At 39.7% G+C, this 20,559-nt stretch overlaps 1 protein-coding gene across 1 annotated transcript; it reads right to left on the bottom strand.

Annotated features, from left to right (window-relative positions):
• Positions 1-2,180: 2,180 nt before the first annotated feature.
• Positions 2,181-18,760, bottom strand: LOC131236566 (uncharacterized). Its single transcript, XM_058233834.1, has 5 exons — positions 18,413-18,760; positions 15,369-15,507; positions 11,062-11,093; positions 2,934-3,020; positions 2,181-2,617 (listed from the first exon to the last, which is right to left on the bottom strand). The coding sequence occupies exons 1-5, from the start codon at positions 18,647-18,649 to the stop codon at positions 2,480-2,482; spliced, it is 633 nt and encodes a 210-aa protein (XP_058089817.1). The 5' UTR covers positions 18,650-18,760; the 3' UTR covers positions 2,181-2,479.
• Between the last annotated feature and the right edge of the window lie 1,799 nt (positions 18,761-20,559).

Raw genomic sequence — 20,559 nt, 5'->3', positions numbered from 1 at the left:
ATTCAGAAGCGCTACAAATTCTTCAATCTCCCTATTTCGAAGGTTTCTTCTACACTATGGACTCCACACCACTACTTCCCCCAATGACTGAATAGCACCCCTCCACTGAGATGGCCTTGTTAGCGGCAAGACTATAAATATGCGGGAATGAACTTCTAAGGGGCTTGTCTCCCACCCAGATATCCTCCCAGAAGCGGGTTCGATTACCATTACCACTTGCAAAATGAATACCTTTTAGAACTTCCCTCTTTCATCGATAAAATTCCTTTCCAAAGGGCCGACGCTTTATAATTAGAGGAGTCCTTTGTCCACCATTTCCCCCTCGAAGCACCGTATTTACTGTTGACTAGATTGTTCCAAAGAGCACCGTATTTACTTTTGACTAGATTGTTCCAAAGAGCATTGCTCTTAGTACCAAGTCTCCACATCCATTTGCCTAGGAGAGCCCGATTCATATTTTTGAGATCTTTTATACTGCCCCTCCTTTATCAATATGATTACACACCTCCTTTCAACTGACCAAATGAAAATTTTTCTTCTCTTCCTTTCCATGCCACAAGAAATCCCATCTACGTTTTTCGAAAGTTGTCAGAATCGATGCCAGACATTTAAAGAGGGACATAAAGTAGAGGGAAATATTTGATAATGCTGCCTTGATGAGAGTTAACCGGCCACCCAAGGATAGATATCTACACTTCCATCTAGCTAGATACATTCCAAATCTTTCAATAAACTTATCCCAAAAGAACTTTGGAGGCTTTCCTATGCATTAAGGGAGGCCAACAAAGGAAGTTGGGAGACGGCCCGTGAGCACCAAAAAAAATCTGCAAAATTCTTTATTTCTTCTTCCTCCATATTAATCCCAAATAATTTCAAACCCGAAACCACTTCAAAACACCTGATAATAGTCCGCAAGCTTACTCCAATATTTTACTCAAGGGTTCAGCTACTACAGTAAACATAAACACATGTACCTGGCTGTTTTCTAAAAAACTCGTGGAGTGCCATTTATACGAAAGGAAAACCAGGAGGAAATGCAAGCCTGGTTCTACCTCTGTAAAATCCCATCCGCCCCATCAAATAATCAAGAAAATTCCAAATTACAGTCAAAAGAAATCCTTTATATCCTTCTGACTTCATCCACCATCTCATGAGCAACAAAAGGCCCACCTGTAATGTTAATAACAGAGATGAACGCACAAGATGATACTGCACAGCACCGTACCTTGCTGATTCGAAACATAGAATAGTCATTGATGGCAAAAACCGCATGTTACTCTCTAAAAACATAGGAGTCAACTGCATGGTGGCACTGTCTACTGGCTGATGCAGATTGATTGTTGGCCATATGATTATGCTCTTACTGCATGTCTATGAGAAGGAAGGATTAATTTCCTCTTGCAAATGAAATACATGCTTAAAAAAAGCCTATTACTACATATTTCAAGCTGTATGAAGCACTGCGTGAGAATTTGTTTTTAAGACATTGGCCAAGTACCCAACTGCATGGTGGCACTGTCTACTTTCAAAGCTCTTACAGCTTATGCAGATTGATTGTCATTATGGTTGATTTACTTTCCAAACCTATGACGGTGGGCCATATGATTGTGCTCTTACTACATGGCTATGAGAAGAAAGGATCAATCTCCTCTTGCAAATGGAATCCATGCTTAAAGCCTATTACTAAAGATTTCAAGTTTTATGGAGCACTGCATGAGAATTTGTTTTTAAGACATTGGCCAAGTACTCTAGCACACCTTACCTTGGCCACAAGTAGTAGAAAACAGAAACCACACAATTTTTTTCGTCATTAGCAAGTGGGACCCATTTTGTCAAAGACGGTTAAGATGATCATTCCATTCATGAAGCCAAAAAATGCCCAGGGGGGAAGATGCGCACCTTAATATTTGGTGAATTACATTATACGTTTCCATCAGTTAGAATGCACCTGCATTGATCCCAGCAACCATCTCAAGAATCAAACATCTTTTTTGCTCATGAGCAGAAGCATCAGGGATCATGACTTCTCAAAGCCTGAGGAAAGCCTCTTTATGCTGGTCACATATAGCCTGTAATGTGCTTGCTTTGTAATGGCCATTTGGCCTTTTCCTTTTCTTCCTTAATAAAATCCCTTACTGCCAATCAAACATTACACACACACGCGTGTGCACACACACATATAGCGCCTGCTCGATGAGCCTTCACTGTCAGCAATCCTAATATTATGACATGGTTCTGAACATTTTTTCCGATACCTCTAATTTGCATACATCTCTATATCCCTACTATGTGTACAACTCTATCCTTGTACCCTACGTCTCTCTGATTGGCCTTAAACATGTGTTCTCTTAATGCCTGTTGCTTCCATCAGACTCCACATCCAACAATGTTGCTGCTAAATAAGGCTGCAATCATCCTCAGCACTTAGTTTATGTTGGAAGCATACTGCATACCAAACTGTTTTTCTCATTGCCATGCACTATAATACTTCGGCCTTGTCTCCAACCTTGTAACGAGTTTCCGTGACACTTGTTACGCCAGAACCATGAAGTTGTTTCCGCCTCTTTACAAGCTTTAATGCAGTTTGTCGGTCAATCTGTGCCTCCTCTGAATCAGGCTGCACACACCAAATAATGCAAAATCAAGTGAGAGCTAGAAGAGTATGGCCACCTAGAGATGGATGTGTGGTTGTCAATAGCGTCCTTCACTGACATGGGCATACTTATAGCACAATCGGAACTCTTGATCTGGTGGGCCACCAAGTGAAGGTGCTATGGATAAAGAATCAAAGTGATGGACTATCTTAACTGTTGCATGGGTGGTCACAAAACAGATGGTTAGAAAATGTTTGGAAGGAGCAAAGACCCACATTCAACATGCAAAAAATTAAAGCAATGAGGTGGCTTACAGGCTTAGAAGTTCTCTTAGTGTACCTTGATTGCTAAAGCCCTATCGAAGCTTTCCAGGGATGAGTCTGGCTCTCCATAATTTAGTTGTGCTCTAGCAAGTGTTATCCAAGCCTGCAAAATATGTTCATCATCTGTAAGATATAAGAACCAATGAACCATTCATGACTTGCTCAACATGGTTTACTCAGGAAGCTCATTAAGATGAGACAACCATGAGTTGGAAAATGGTGGAACCAAATCAACAATGCAGTTGAAAATCAGTAGCAAGATGAAAATTCAGATATGCAACAATTGATAACCTCATAAATATTTAATAGGTTCTTGAGGCCCCAATAATACTCCCTAGTAGATACTGGATCGTATGTTCATCTAGCTATTGCTATGTGCTATAGCCTAAAAGGTAAACAAAGACGCATTTTTACAGACAAGGAGTTCCCAGGGGAATTCATGGTATTTCTAATAAAAATGCATCCACACGTGAACAATGAATAGGGGTGTACATGAACCGAGCTAGCTCGATTAGCTCGCTCGGCTCGACTCGACTCGAAAAAGCTCGATTCGACTTGGTTCGAAGCTGAGTTCGAGCCAAGTCGAGCTGATTTTCTCGAAAATGAGTTCGAGCCGAGTTCAAACTTGCCTTGGCTCGACTCGACTCGGATCGAACCCAGCTCAAATCGAACTCGGATCGAACCAGTTCGGTGACTCGGTTACATTGATATTGATGTTGCTCACCAAGTGTTTGATGAAATGACTCAACGAAGTATGGCCGGTGGCAAGGAAGGCATGTATATGAAACAAATACCCTTTTTTTCTTGATTTTTATGTTGCGTAGGTGTTTGATAAAATACCTGTAAAACCATTACTGTTGTTTTACATACAGTGGGATTTTGAAGATGCAGTCTAGGTGTTTGTGAAAATGCTGCACAGGCGAACTCGGCTCAATCTTGGCTCAAACTGGCCCAAGCTGCTGACCGAGCTGGCCAGTCAGGCTCGAGGACCGAGCCGAGCCGAGTCGAGCTGAGGCTAGCTCAACTCGGTTCGACTTGATGTACACCCCTAACAGTGAAGCATGCCAATTGCAAGTGTTGCACATGAGTTCCCACACACATGTGCAGACATGTATAAGATTTGGACAAATCATCTAGTAGGCCATATTGTATAGGGAACTAAGCAGCAATAGGCAAGGTACCGCAATTTGTGGTCCTGTACCATCTTTCTGCCAACATGCCACTCATGTAGAACATCAGTACCATGAAAAGGGTTGTTCCAGCTAGTGATTGCAGTATCAATAGTATGCCGAAATGAAACTGGGCTGTAATTGGGAAATTTCCCAGTATCGGTCGATATGTCGCAATGTATTGACGATATATCGATACATAGTGATATTATAAAAATATCGTTGTTGTAAGTTCTCCGATATCGTTGATAGGTATCAATGATATCGCACTTGTGTAGGTTGTGCGTGCGTGCATGCGTGTGAGAGCATAAATTAATGTTAATAACTGCAGTCTTGGGAAAGTTATTTCAAAGAGGAAAAGGACTTACCGGCTTGCATAGGCCCCACCATGGTGTTAATGTGAAATCCACCCCAATCATTAGATGATTCACCCCACGTTGGACCCATGGCCCGAAAATCAGCTCCATCCGTGGTTCAGGTGGACAACACAAATGAAAACAGTATACGGGGAAGCTCATCCTCCAAATTGTCTCCCTTGGTATGGCCCAGTTGAATCATGTATGGGCCTCATGTTTTGGGCCTCAGGCCTAACTTTTGGTGTGACATCTAATGGTTGGAGTGGATTTCCAATGCTTATCAGAGTGGGCCCTGTAAAAATAAAGGGTGGACGCCTGTCCCCATTGTTTCCATTGGTATGGCCCACTTCATTCACGAATTAGCCTGGATTTTTTGCTTTGGGCCCAACATGGGATTACACATCCAATGATCGTAGCGGATCTCACACACGTATCACAGTGGGCCCCATTAAAAGATGAAGGGTTGAAGTCTGTTAGGCACTTGTTGGTTCCGAGAAAACTGTTACATTACCGAGAATAGACGGGAGTGGTTTAGGTGTTACCCAGGTAACATAGTGGTGCTTCCTTGACCATGGGCCCCACCTTGATCTGTGTTGTACATCCACACCATCCATCAGTTTTTACAAATCATTTTAGTGGTTGGTCCCAAAAATGAAGCAGATCCAAGTCTCAAGTGAGCCTCACCATAGGAAAAAGTGGACATTGAATGCCCAACATTAAAACCTTCCCAGGGCCCACCTTCCATCCAGCATGTTGATAAGGTCACATAGACCTGGATGAAGGGAAAAGACAAATATCAGCTTGATCCAAAACTTTTGGGCCTCAATAAGTTTTAATGGTCAATCACCACTCTTTACCATGGTGTAGTCCATTTGAGATTTGAATCTACTTTATTTTTTCGGACCATAAGCTAAAGTGAGCTGAAAAATGAGATGGATGGCATGGATATACAACACATATATCAAGGTGGGCCCCATGGTCAAGGAAACACCCACTGGGGTGTTATCGAGTTACACCTGATCAGCCGCTGAACAGTGGACTCGCAAGTAACAATGTTGGTGTGGGAAATTTTGTGGGCCCCAATATACATCATACGTTATATCCACACCGCCCATCCATTTTTTCATATAATTTAGGGCATGAGATAAAAACGAAGCAGATCCAAAGCTCAAGTAGACCACACAACAAAAACCAGTGGAACAATAACACCCATGTTAAAACCTTACTGGCCCACCATCATGTTTATTTGCCATCCAACTTATTCATAAGGTCACGTAGACCTAGATGGGAAAAACACAAATATTAGTTTGAACTAGAACTTCTGTCACCTCAACAAGTTTTCAATGGTGGGGTTTAATCCCCACTACTTTCTGTGGTGTGGTCCACTTGAGCTTTGGATTTGCGTCATTTTTGGGCTTATGCCCTAAAAATGTTGTGAAAAAATGGATGGATGGTGTGGATATAACACATACATCATGGTGAGGCCCACGTAGCTTTGCCACATCAACACAAATTCAGATGTGTTCTCTGCCTTGCAATCTGAGTCTTTCTCGAAACCAACGCCCACCCTTCATCTTTTCACATGGCCCACTGTGATGTGTACATGAGATCCACTCCGATCATTGGATGTGTAATACCATGTTAGGCCCAGAGCCACAAAATCAGCCTAATATGTAGTTTAAGTGGACCATACCAAGGGAAGCAATTTGGAGGATAAGCTTTTACTATACACTTTTTAATCATGTGGTCCACCTTAACCACGGATATTGCTGATTTTCGGCCCCCAGGTCCAACATGGGGCGACTCATCTGATGGTTAGTGTGGATTTCACATTAACTCCACTGTGGGGCCCACCCAAGCCATCAAGTCCTTTTCCTCTTTGAAACAACTTTCTCAAAAACAATATTTATTAGTATTAATTAGGCAACTAGTTGGACGGTCCAACTAGTTGTGTGTAAGCATTTCTCACACAATGCTCACATGCACACCAATTCTCACGGGTTCTTGTGAGAATTTTTTCAGAACTCTTTTCTCCTGTGATATGAACTCAAAATCTGAACCGTCCATGTGATGCATCACCTCATGAAAACCCAAGGGCCCAACTTTTACCCTTATTCAAAAGTTTGGTGGGCCATGGCAAAAGAGAGAGAGAGAGAGAGAGAGAGAGAGAGAGAGGAAACTGTTTCCTTTTGCCATGGCCCACCAAATTTTTGGATCAGGGTGAAAGTTGGGCCTCAGGGGGTTTCATGGGGTGTTGCATCACATGGATGGTTCAAATTTTGTGCTCATATCACGGGAGATGAGTTCTGAAAAAGTTCTCACGAGAACTCGTGAGAACTGGTGCAAAGGTGAGCATTCCTATATATATATATATATATATATATATATATATATATATATATATATATATATATTTGAAAAAAATTACATTTATGCCTTATATTTATGTATTTATAACTGTATGCTAATCTTAACATCATCCACACTCATTTATTTTCAAAATAAATTTTTTTAATATATATATATATATATATATATATATATAGGAAAAGGTACTATGCGCTCGACCTCACGATAAGCTCCCGTGAGGTCGAGCTGTGTGGGCCCCACCGTGATGCGTGTCGACCATCAACACCGTGCATTTGATGGGTCCCCTCTAAATTATGGGATATCTCAAAAATCAACCGTATACGGAACTCAGGTGGGCCATACCATCTAAAATCATGTGAAGACACCGTTAAAATATATAAAAGCACTTGGTGGGGCCCACATGAGTTTTGAATGCTGCTGAAACTTGGTCTGAACCCTCATCCAAGTGGGACACACATAATGGATGGGCTGGATTTGCAAACCACATCTCGATGGGCCCAAAAAATGATTATGAATGTTTTAATGGTGCACGGCCCCTCCCCACTTCTGTATATGGTGTGGCCCACAAAAGTCACGGATTGACTTGATTTTTGAGACCTAGGCCCACGATGGAATGGTGCATCTGACTGATGGGGTAGATGTTCGAAACGCATCACGGTGGGGCCCACACAGCTCGACCTCATGGGACGGGCTTGTGAGGTCGAGCGCATAGTACCTTTTCCCTATATATATATATATATATATATATATATATATATGGGAAATGGTACTATGAGGTCGAGCTGTGTGGGCCCCACCATGATGTGTCGAACATCAACCCCATCAGTCAAATGCACCATTCCATGGTGGGCCATGGGCTTAAAAATCTAGTTAATCCACGACTTGAGTGGGCCACACCACATACAACAGTTGAGAGGGGTTACCCTCCCATTAAAACATTTATAATCATTTATTGGGCCCATTGAGATGTGGTTCACAGATCCAGCCCATCAATTGTGTGTGTCCCACTTGGATGAGGGGTCAGACCAAGTTTCAGTTGCATCCAAAACTGGGGTGGGCCCCACCAAGTGATTTTATATATTTTAGGCATGTCTTCACATGGTTTTAGATGGTATGGCCCACCTAAGTTTTGTATACAGCTGATTTTTGGGATATCCCATAACCTAAAGGGGACCCATCAAATGCACGGTGTTGACGTTCGACACACATCATGGTGGGGCCCACACAACTCTCTCTCTCTCTCTCTTTCTTCCTTTCTTCCTTCCTTTCTTTCTTTTTTTTTTTTTTAAATTTATTTATTTATTTTTTAAGTAACACAATTTTTATTTAAGACTTGCTAGCAAAAGCTAAATGGGGAAAGAATATAACATAGGAAACCCTTAAAATTTACAACCCAAAAAAGGTGGGAAGATCACAATCAATCACATCTCTTCCAAAAGAGAGGCCTAATCTATCACTTCCACGTAATCTTTCCCACGACCATTTACTCAGAGCCTGCTCAATTTCGGAAGCACCGACTACTTCTTTCTCCCCAAATAACCCACCACATAGATGGAAGCACAAGATGCTAAATTATTGTACCTATCTTTCCCACCCCTCCATGCCACGCCCATAGAAGCTCCCTCACAGATCACAAACATCGCCCAATGCGTGTCGAATAAAGCCAGAGATGATCGACTATATGCATATGAAACAAATAGTGGGGATGAACATAGACCTCTTTTGGAGATTGTCGCTCATCAAGACCTTTTTCCTGCCTAGCCAATTGAACACGGCGACCTTGGGAGGAGTGCCATAAAACAAAAATGGAAGGTATGAACCCAGGATTCGTCCAACCTAGTCGGCCAAATCAACCTATAAAAGGATTTGATTGCGAACTGCCCTGAATTGTCAGCATGCCACACCATCAAGTCTTTACCTCCAACTGGGTTTTGGATGGGTTGTAATTGACCCAATAACTTAATGAAGTCATCAAGCTCCTTATCTGATAAATCTCACCTACATGGAGACACCTAAATCGCTAAGGCACTGTAAGAAGAAAAACAATTGGTCACTTTAATATCTCTGTTAGGAGCTAAATGAGTCAGTCTAGGAAACTCTTATGACAAAGATTTATCGCCGCACCATGTGTTCTTCCAAAATCTAAACTCTTGATCCATCTCCTATCGAAAAACAGATGCCTTCTCTGAACTTCAGCTTTAGCGAGACTATCAAGTGTTAGAGGCCCTATAGAGAGAGGACCCTTTCACCTTCCCAACCTCCTTCTTGGAGACCATACTTGCAATAATCTTCACCAAAAGCTTCCCTTTTTAGTGCCAAAACGTCATAAACATTTGCCTAAGAGAGCAAGGTTCATACCTCCTCCCATATCATGAAATGAAACTTGTGATTTTCTACGAGCCCTCTGGATAGGAATTCCCTCGACTTTTATAGCCTTCCCACCATTGATTGCGGACACTTGAAAAGGGACATGAAGTAAAGGGTGTGTTGGAGAAAAGGTCGGAGCCATGGACCAAAAATAGGCCAGTTGACAATCCCGAGCTGTTGATTTAAGGATAAAATGATCACCACCTGTTTTCTAGCCCAGTTCTGATCAAGCATTTAGGTTGGTCCCAACAGCCCAACTTTTGGGCCATGGGCCATGGGCCATATAGGGTTTGGCCTGCACCAGATGAGTAGTGTAGATCTACTACATGTCCACAAGTCTCCCTTGTGTCTCATGGGAACTCATGTGCAAAAAGCTTTTGTGCAGTTATCTTTCCTTGATGACAAGATATATTAAACTTAAACCCCAAAATTTACCATAATCCAATGTATCTGTCATTGAATATTTTACTCTAGCATGCTTTAAAAAAGAAGTGGGTTGGATTGGGGTTGCTTGAAGTAAAAAGTTCTCTCTCTCTCTCTCTCTCTCTCTCTCTCTCTCTCTCTCTAATAGATAATCTGCACTTTATTTCAAAACCAAAAAGAAAAACTACAAGCCGACCATACAAGGCTGCCAACCCATGACTAAGACAGACAGCAACAAAGAAAAGAAAATAAAACAAAAACAGCGAAAAACCACAAAACCGATCACTGAAAAAATAAGGCCGGGACATCAACTATCCGTGAGCACCAAGCCTTTTATCCTCCACAACCAGGGTTCATCTGGATATTCCCCCTTTCACTAGCTCCTTGGAGATATTATTGGCTACACGGGGAACGTGATGGAAATATAAAACTTTGCCTCCACATAAATCATGAGCCATGCAGTTCCTTTTAGTACTAGCTGTCTCTGTTCTATAGTTCCTATATTTTGGGTTCTTTAGTAACAGCTTTGGATATTTATTGCTTGTACCAGAAATAAGTGTCTGGAAAGATCAATGTAAGCAGCCTATAAATAGTCATGCAGCCCCTGTGCATGGGAGGATGATGAATGATTTGATTGAATAAAACTTTAGTTTATTATTAAGTTCCTGCAATAAGAATTCTAGGTGAGATGCTCTTCCTCTAGCAGTGTGACTCACCTAGATAATCTTTATATGCTGTGACTCCATGTTCAGATCATCAATCATATATATATATATATATATATATATATATATATATATATATATATATATATATATATATATATATATATATATATATATATCTTCCATCCATGTAGATTTCTGTGAAGTTTCTCTTTGCTTTGGCTTCTCAAGTTATAATTGGTACATAAAAATTTCACATTTATGCTTGTTTTCTCTTGCTGCATCAGAAGACTTCGGATCCCCATATATCCGACCTGTCACCATCCGTCTTTCTATGCACATTACCTCAGTTATTGTACTTGGGTATTAACTAAGTCCAAAGATAGAGACTTCCTTCCCTACTTTCACCAAGTAATATGGATATGCTAATTGAGAAAAGAAGAAACAACAGCAAAAGGACGCTGAAATGGACATTGAGTCATGGAGCTTGCCATGTTAGTCTTAAGTCCTAAAGCACACATGGAACTCCAGAAGTTGAATGTTTTTTCTTCTATATAATTGGCCTTTCTATGTTAATAAAAGCCAACCAATTAGTATAACAATCCTATAACGCCCACAGACACCTCAAAACACAAAATCAAGGATGGCTTGCATGCTTGTTCAATAAAATGTGTCCACACGCATCAACGGACCCTAACCTCCCAACAGAGAATAAATCATAGAACACAGGATTTTTACCACCAGTTTTATGTTTTGGAGCCAGAAATAAATAACATGAATAAGATTTAACGCACCTCAGCCCATGATGGTTCTAATTCCGTAGCCCCTGAGAAGTAATTGACACCCAATTAATAATATCAATAAAAGGTTATCTGATATTAGCACAATGATCACATCAACCAGCAAAAATAAATTGATTTCAAGAGCATAAAAGAAATGATAATAAAATAAATAAATTAAAGAAATGCTAGTCTCTGAAAATATAATGCCAAAAGAAATTGAAGAGAGGTTACAATAAAAGAGAGTAGCCTTGTCAATGAAGACTGGGCTAAAATGAAGAATACCAACGAGCTAACTTTGAAGGTTAAGTTGCCATAAGCTGACAGTCCAGATGGGCTTGCAGACTCCACTGAAAAGCCAATGCATTGGAGGCGTTGCGTTTCTTTTGCCTTTCTTCTTGAAAGTTATTGAACCTTTTTTGTACCTTTCATTGCCTCGCTTCAATGTTACATACAAAACAAGAATGCAATGCATACAGGCCACACAAGTTAGGCCGATTGAAGATAGAGCACATCCAAGGATTGTTATTGAGGATCTGGATAAGATCTGGACCCAAATCAATGGTCTAATTGAGGTTGCACAGGTACATAGGTTTTATTATTTAATTAATTGTTGGAGTTAGAGTTGGTCTATGGTTTGTGGAACAAGCTTCCCTTAGTATTTTTGTCACATATTTAGTGAGACACTTCTTGAATATCAAATGGTCAAAATGTCATGAAATTAGTCCTGTTTGAAAGCTTATTGAGTTAGCTTTCAAATGAGCCCAAGATTATGTTATTCTAATAACGTTTTGAGTTATAACTAATTTACATAAAGCATATATGGTCATGATGCGATTCAAGGTATTTTTACCACGTCAATGATTTTATTGAAATAGATGGTTATTGGTTAGAATTAGAAGCAACGGAATCTTTCGAAGGAAAAAAAAAGAAAAAAAGGATTAGAAGCAACAGATGGTTAGGATTATAGGGTCTGCTTTGCTTTGACATAAGTATATGAGTTTGTAAACGCTCTTTTTTTGAAAAGTTTTGACGATGTAAGAAGTTTTTTAATGGGTTTAAAGTTTTGCTTCCCTCTTGCCATGTGTTGCCTATAATAAAAGAAGAGTTGTGATTACTAGCACGGTGGCTAGTAAGTTATTGGATATCAATCCAGTCCTTTTATCTTCTGTTTTTAATCTTTTTTTTTTTTCTTGGGAATCTACTAAGCAATTTTGTGGTTTGATTTTCAAGAAACAGTTATCCATCTGAATTAAAATTCTCGATTTGATTATGTCATAATGATATGCATGTACTCTTTGGTAACCCATATAAACATGTTCATAGGATGAGCATAACTGAAATAGGATTTTGAGATGGGTGAGTTGCAAGGTAAGGAAGGATAGAATTAGGGCCTGTTTGTTAACGCTGAATTTTTGCACTTAACACAGAATTGGGAAAATGTTCCGTGTTTAGTGGTGTTTGTTAATGCGTCGATGACGTGGAAGAAGGAAAGCGCTAAGTCGTTTTTCACTGAATTCTTTCCATGATAGGAGTCTGGCTTAATGGTGAATGCAGAATGCGCTCAGTGAATTTTTCATTAAACAAAAATTTTTGCTTCCAAAATTACCCCTTTTTTACTACAGCAATTTTTTCTCTTTAAATTGTTTGCGCAACACAAAATCAACTTTTAACATATGAAACTTCTTTATGCCCCACCATGATGTATGTGTTTCATCCATTCCATTCATTCATTTTTAAAGATCATTTTAAGGCTTGATATAAAAAATGAGAGGAATATAAATCTCAGGTGGACCATACCACAGGAAAACAATAGTGATTGGATATCCACTATTAAAATTATCCTAAGGCCCAATGTACTGTTTATTTGACATCCAATCTGTTGATTAGGTTATATAGACCCAGATGAATGGAAAAAAACACAGATCGGCTTGATCCAAAACTTTTACAGCCCCCCCCAAAAGTTTTTAATGGTCGACGTTCATTCAACACTGTTTTCCTGTAATGTGGTCCACTTGAGATTGAGATATACCTCATTTTTGGTCTCATATCATAAAATGATCTAGAAACATAGATGGACGGCATGGATGAAACACATACATCATGGTGGGGCCCACATAGCACCGACCATCAGCCATTGGCTGGTGGCAGGGGAGTAGCCACGGACGGGGATACCGTGCGAAAGCCTTTCGCAGGAAGCTGGGATCTTAGGTGGAGCCGAGGTGATGTTTTGGAGAAATCCACTCCATTCATCCGTTTTGTGAGCTCATTTTAGGACATAAGAAAAAAAATGAGCCGTATCCAATACTCAGGTGGGCAAAAAATGTGAGTATTAAACATCAACAATTGAAATATTCGTGTGGCCACAGAAGCTTTGAATCAAGATAATATTTGTGTTTTTATTTCATCCCAATATGAATGACGTTATAAATGGTATAGATGGCATATAAACATCACTGTCGACGCCAGGAATGTTTCAACGGTAGAAATTTCCCTACACATTTTCTGCGGCCCACTTGAGTCTTGGATACTACTCAATTTTGGAATTGAGGGCTGATATTTTTTCATTAAGTATTTTAGTTTATTTGAATTAAATATAATGATTTTATTTTCATTTAATAAAAAATAATTTCTTTATAATATAAAACATTTTCAAATGAGAGATAGGGACAAATGTGTCAAATTAACATATTTCAGAGATTTAAGATGTTTGTTAACAAACAGTTTGTTTCAGATTCAGTACTTAATTTTTAGACTTATCAAACAAGTTTTTTTACTTCAGATTTCAGATTCGGTCTTTAGACTTCAGATTTAACAAACGGGGCCTTAGAAATGAATGCATTCAAGGGAACTCAGGAGTAGCACCAATAGGTAATAAAATGAGGGAAAGTAGATGTGGATGGTTTGGACATGTGCAACAAAAACTAAGAACTACATTGGTTAGGAATGACTTGGTTCAAGTTGAAAGCTCTAAGGGTGTGTTTAGATTGGCATTTCCCACGGTAAAGAAAAGCAAAATGGTAATTATTAAATGTTACAAGTGTTTGAATATTATGAGCAAAAATCAGAAACCAGACCCCTCTTTTTACTCACCCTTCTCATCAGAATAAACCAAGACTACGAGATGAATCCCAGCTCGAATACATTCTCACTTGTGGAACCGTCTATCATATAGGACCTTAGGTGTGGATCATCCATCACGGAAGACCCACCAAAAGAGTCGCACGCTTTGATACAGTCCAATGATGCAAATATCCAACCATAGGAAAACCCCAGCACTCGTCTTGCTTTATTCAAATGGGTGCATCGTGCTCCTATTTATAGAAAAAAAAAAAAAAAGAGCTGACGCCACATGTCTAGTGTAATCATTACACTTTTATAGTGGTTTACTGTGGTACAAGGCAATCCACACGCCCTAAAAGGGCAAGAGGAAGGCACAAAAGGACATAGGTGGAGGTAGTAAGAAAATAATTGATGACCTATGGTTTAACTGATGATATGGTCCTTGATAGTGTGGACTGGCATAATAGGATTCATGTAGCTAACCCCAATTAGTTGGGATAAAGCTTAGATGATGATGATGAAGAGTTGAAGTACGGAGGTACATCCCAATAAACAAGCAGAACTTATTGAGGTTAGTAAGCTGACAACGAAAGTATTGATACACATACACAATGAATTCCAAATAACTTAAGATTTCAACAAAATGAGAAAAGGTGGTTGAATACAAGATTCATGGTCAAAGACTTTGTGAGGCAGAATATTTTAAGGCAATCAAAATACTATGCAATAGTGGCCAGAAGAACTGCTTGCCCCAGGCCAGCTGCAAAGCTCCTATCATTCACAAGCTTCGCGATCTATAGTCATTAGAGAAGCTACTAGAACCTAAGATCTTGAACTTGAGATGTCATGGAGGGATGGTAAGTAACAAATGACGTAGACTCCATATTTCAGTGGCTCTAGAAGTTTGTGAACCATGGCTCATAAAAAGCAGTGCTTCGTCTAAACGATGACTTAAATGAATCGATTCATTGGAAGCCCAACACCCAAGAAATCGTATACCACACAAGTTCATGAATTACCTTTGATGGAGTATGAAGAATGGATCGAGCAAAAAAATCATCAGGGTATCTGAAAAAACATGCCGTTGAAGAAATATATTTCACTACATCTAAACAGTTGAACCATTAGGGTAAATATAACAAAACATTTTATCCTGTTTGTACTAATACTGCTATACATTTGTGCAAACAAATCTTGTGTTTTGATACCTCAAAAGCAAAATGAGAAGAACAAAAAAGAAAGAAGAAATAGGGACGTACGAGTTGCCGCTCTTAAAGCATTCCAAGCATCTCCAATCTCAAGTAAAACTTGCGCCTTCTGTTCATATAAAACTGCCCTTTCAGGCATCAAAGTGAGTGCAGCCTCCCACTTCATGAGTGCTTCACGATATCTCCCATCCTTCACAGGAAAAGGCAAAATGAGATTTGGAAGCTGGTCCAAGGAGCAAATTAAGCAATATCCCCATCAGGACATGAGAAACATGAGAAAAACTTGCCACTTCAATTCGCAAGCTACACGAACACACACCTTGACCATCATCAAACATGCAATAGGCATGCATCAATACTAAGTGAACAAAGTTATCTCTATCTCTGTCAACTACTCATGCAGATCGAAATATACCGATTGTTCAGAATCAGCCGATATAGTCATATCTCATCCGGCATGCTATACAGGTCCACATCAGCATAATGACAAATCTTGGTTCTCAGCGATTTCTTAGCAGGGAATTTCTCAGGAGTTTCAGATTTTTATTTTTATTTTCTCGTGATAATATCAGGAGAATGTCACTGAAATAAAATATTAAAAATATTATTATAAATTACTAAATGTATTTAAAATTTAAAATTTTGGGTAAAAATAGTTTATTTAAACATTTAGATATTTCTTTCGTTAAAAAAAAGAAAAAAAAAGCAATAATTTCGCAATAAATGCGAGAGATTAAAAACTTCCAAGACGTGAAAATCTTGCAATAATATCGTTTAATGAATTTCCATGAAAATATTGCTAGCTTTTCAAAATCTCGTTATTGGGCTGGATGGGGTGCGGAGAGAGATGGAGGAAATAGATCAATGAAAGCATAGGCTCAGCAGATTTCTCAGTATTGCTTAACGGCTCTCCGAAAGAATTTTTTAAAAGCACTAGAGGCCTTCGGCAAGTTGATCCATTGTTGCTATTCCTCTTTGTCATAGTCTCTGAGGTCCTTTCAAGGATGTCATGCAAAGGTCAAGAAGAAAATCTCACAAGTGGCTTCAAGATTGAAAGAACGCCGAGCCCAATGTCCCATCTCCAATTCACAGACAATACCCTTCTTTTCTGTGATGCGGATCCATCCAAGATAGAGCATTTGAGAACAATAATTTGTTGCCATGAGGCAATCTCAGGTCTAAAGGTAAAAATAGCCAAAAGCAAAATGTTTGGACTATGCATGGAAGAGTATGAAGTCAAACAGTTGGCTCATTTGTTTGGGTGTGCAATGGGGTCGTTACCAACTACTTTTGTGGGTCTACCTTTATGCATTGGTCAACCGCTTACACATCTTTGGGATAAAGTGCTAGAGCAGCTTGAAAGAACACTAGCAAAATGGAACTCTCGATATTTTCCGCTTAGCGGACGCATTACTCTTATTAAAGTGGCCCTTTCAAATCTCCCCTTATACTTAATGTTGCTCTTCAAATGCCTGGGCATCGGTCCTAAAGGCTTGAAAAACTAAGGCGAGGTTTTTTATGGCAATTGCAAAAGACAAAAAAGAAATTTCACTCATTAGGGTGGAAAGAAGTTTGTAACCCATATGAGGAAGGTGGTGCAACTATTAAAGCTCTTAATTATATGAATATGGCCTTGCTCGGAAAATGACTTTGGAGGCTTGGGGAGGAAGAAGGAGCGCTTTGGAAGCAAGTAATCAAATAGAAATACAGATACTTAGAGAATGGGTGGTGGACAAGGAACTCCTATTATAGAGTGTCCACGTTATGGAAAGGGATTTCCACAATGAAATCAAAGTTCCTTCAAGGTCCTGGATTCTCGTTGGCAAATGGTGAAAAGATTTGATATTCCGCCGTGCTTCGGTTCCCTCAGTGTTAGTGGCAGGTTGTTGTTCTTATACAGGAAATGTGGTAATTTGAGAGCCCCTTTCAAATAGTTTCTTCATGATGAGGAAGTAGAATAATATGAAGTCCTTTTAGAGTGCATTCAGCTTTGTGCTCCAGATTCCTCTTCTATGGATAGGATGATTTAGAGACTTGACAAATCAGGTCTGCTTTCTGTCAGATCATTATATTTATATTTATGCGAGCCTGATTCTCAAGTAGAGCAAGTGAAGCACACTAAGTATGTATGGCGCTATGTTGGTTGGTAGAAGGAAAGTCTTAACAATAGACAATCTTTGTAAAAGAGGAATGATCCTCCCCAACATTTGCATATGTTGCAAAAGTGACGAAGAATCGGTTGATCACCTTTTCATGCACTGTTCATTTATCGGGAATGTTTGGGCGGACATCCTCCAACATTTGAATATTTCTTGGACTTTTCCAAGATCGCCGGGTGAGCTCTCTTATAGGCATGGCATGGAGTGGGATTAGGAAAAGATAAGAAAATTATTTGGAGGATATCTTTGTTAGCAATTCGATGGGCTGTTTGGGAAGAAAGAAATGCTCGATGCTTTAGGAATGAGAGCAAAAACGTGGAGAGTGTTTCTCAAAGGCCCAGAGTGTTAGTAGCAGAATGGGAACAAATGCTTTGAAGCTTAAGAATTGTAATATTTTCTTTCTTGGGCTGTAGTCGAGTCACTATCTCAGCGGCTCTGATCTTTTCTTTGTAGCTTCTCCTTTCCTTTTTAACAAAATGAATCTTGATCTCACTCCAATAAAAAAAATTGTCACCCTGCGTATCAGTCATGGTCTGTATCGGCTGATACAAGCTGGATAGGCACTGGTACATGGTCGATACAGCCAATTTGGCAGGCCCGAATTTGATTTTTTTCAACATTCCTCTCATTTTTCCTCTTATTTATTTATTTCAAGATGGGAGGAAGCTTATAAAGTCATTTTAGACTAGCTCAATGTGCGCCAGCAGTCATCCGACTGGTGGCCTCAAGATTTAGGGCTAATTCAAGCGACAATCCACACTCTACAGGCAAAATTCACAGCGATTGGATAATTATTTTCAGCTAATTCAAGATGCACCTTCGCCACGGCATATATGGTGGTGATCTCATTTTATATGATAAAGACACGAGAAGCGATTGGATCCAATGGATGAGATTTCAGGAAGGAGAAACGGGGGATAAAATGGAATTTCATACCTCGGCGAGCTGATTCCCTTGCGATAGGAAGCTTTCTGCAAGATCTGAGTCAGAGGGATTTACGGTTTTGGAATCGGTGGCGAAGATATCTGACCTGACTTTGTCGATTTTTATTATATCAGCAGATTTCTGTTCGGAAACCTCTAATTCTTCGTTGTCGTCGAAAGGGAGGTTAGGGTAAGGACGAGAGCGCTTGTTGCCGCTGCTCGCTTTCTTCTTCTTCCACGTCAGTTTCATCGGCGTGGTTTCTGCTTCTATTCTCAGTCTCTCTTCTTCTCTCAGTCTCCTTTTCTATCGGTCTCTCAGAGAAATGAATACTAACGCGAGCGGTATCTTGCAATGGCAAAAAGGCATAATCAACGGACGCAAATCGTCTGTTATCCACCACCAAAGCTTCCTGTAGTCGTAAGCTATGTGGAGCCCACAGGGATTCCCATGACAAATCCACTCCGTTCATGAGTTTCTCAAGATAACGATAGAGCAGGGTGCTAAAAATCAGAAGTTCCAAAACTCAGTTGGTCCATAATATACGAAAAAGTAAGAAAGGAAACGTCCACCGTTGAAACCTTCCTGGAGCCAGATCATGATGTTTATATTCCATCCAAACCGTTCACAAGGTTATTGCCACTCAGTTAAACTGCAGGCACAAATATCATTCTCATACAAAACTTCAGTGGACACCACAGTTTCCAATGGTGGGCTTTCAATCCCCACTGTTTTGTGTGGTGTGGCACACCTTAGTTTTTGATCTGCCTAGTTTTTAGAGGTTGTGCTCTTTAGAAACTGATGGACGGAGTGGATTTGTCATAGAAACCTCTATGGGGCCCACGTAGCTACCGACTGCAGGAACTTGCTGTGGGGCGGCACAGGTAATTCTCTTCTAAAGGGCTCATATAGTTCCTGTAGTCGGAAGCTGTGGGGCCCACAGAGATGCCCGTTATGAATCCTCTCCGTCCATCAGTTTTGGTGGACCACAATGGGACACGTGTCTAAAAATCAGGCAGATTCAAAACTCATCTGTGCCGTACTTGGGACAACAGAAGTTTTGATTTGTGCATACATTTTATCTGGGTGTTAATAACCCTACATGAACAGTGGATGGGTATAGAGATATGGTCGGCTCCAGGAAGGCTAAAACGGTGAACGTTTCCATTTCCATGGAACAACGTGAGTACTGGATCTGTGTGATTTTAATCTTCTTGTCTTATGGCCTTTCAAGACTGATGAACTGAGTGGATTTCTCACGATCATCCATACCAACGTGAGTACTGGATCTGTCTGATTTTTATCTTCTTGTCTTATTGTGGTGATAGAGTGATTTCCCACAGGCATTTATGTAGATTTTTTATAAAAAAATATCCACTCCTCCGTCAGTTTTTTCAGTTCAATTTAGGGGTTGAGTCCACAGTAAAGAAAATCCAAATTTCAAGTAAACCACACGATAAGAAATAGTGGTGACTGAAGGATTGTCATTAAAACTTTCCTAAGGCCCATTGTAATGTTTATTTACCATCCAACCTGTTGATAAGGTCACACAAACCTTGATGAAGTGAAACACAAATATAAGCTTGATGCAAAACTGTTGTAGCTGCCCACAAAGTCTTTAACGGTCAATCAACATTCTTTGCACTTGAGATTTAGATCTGACCGTTCCCTGAAAGGAGCTAGAAAAACTGATGGCAAAGTGGTCCTGAGGTCAGCAAAAAAACCAGTTGCTTTTTTAACCTGATGTAAGTTAATAAACTGCTTTGTCTCGATTAATTTAGTCGGGTCAATCAACTTAAATAAGTAACTTATTTTCATAAGTTAATTTTATTGCTTTTTAATTTACGGAAAGTAACTTAAACTAACGTAGTTGTGAGGCGTGCCCTCTCATCATAATGAATGGATGTGACATGATGGGAAATCCATATGTAATATGTTTTGAGAAATCTATCATATCAATTATTTTATTCAGATCATTTTAAAAAGTAGACCTAATAGTGGTATTGAATGTCCACCGTTGAATTCCACCCATTGTTGTGTAGCCCACCATGATGTTTTTGAGAATCTAACCCATCCACTAATTTTTCCAGCTGATTGTTAATTGGTGGGCCAAAATATAATGAAGATCTAAAACTCAACCACTTTGGGCAGCTTCAAACAGT

Source organism: Magnolia sinica, chromosome 2 (genome assembly GCF_029962835.1).
Source record: "Magnolia sinica isolate HGM2019 chromosome 2, MsV1, whole genome shotgun sequence".
Lineage (NCBI taxonomy): Eukaryota > Viridiplantae > Streptophyta > Magnoliopsida > Magnoliales > Magnoliaceae > Magnolia > Magnolia sinica.
Note: the sequence above shows the minus strand (reverse complement) of the source record. Positions and strands in the feature narration are given on the sequence as shown.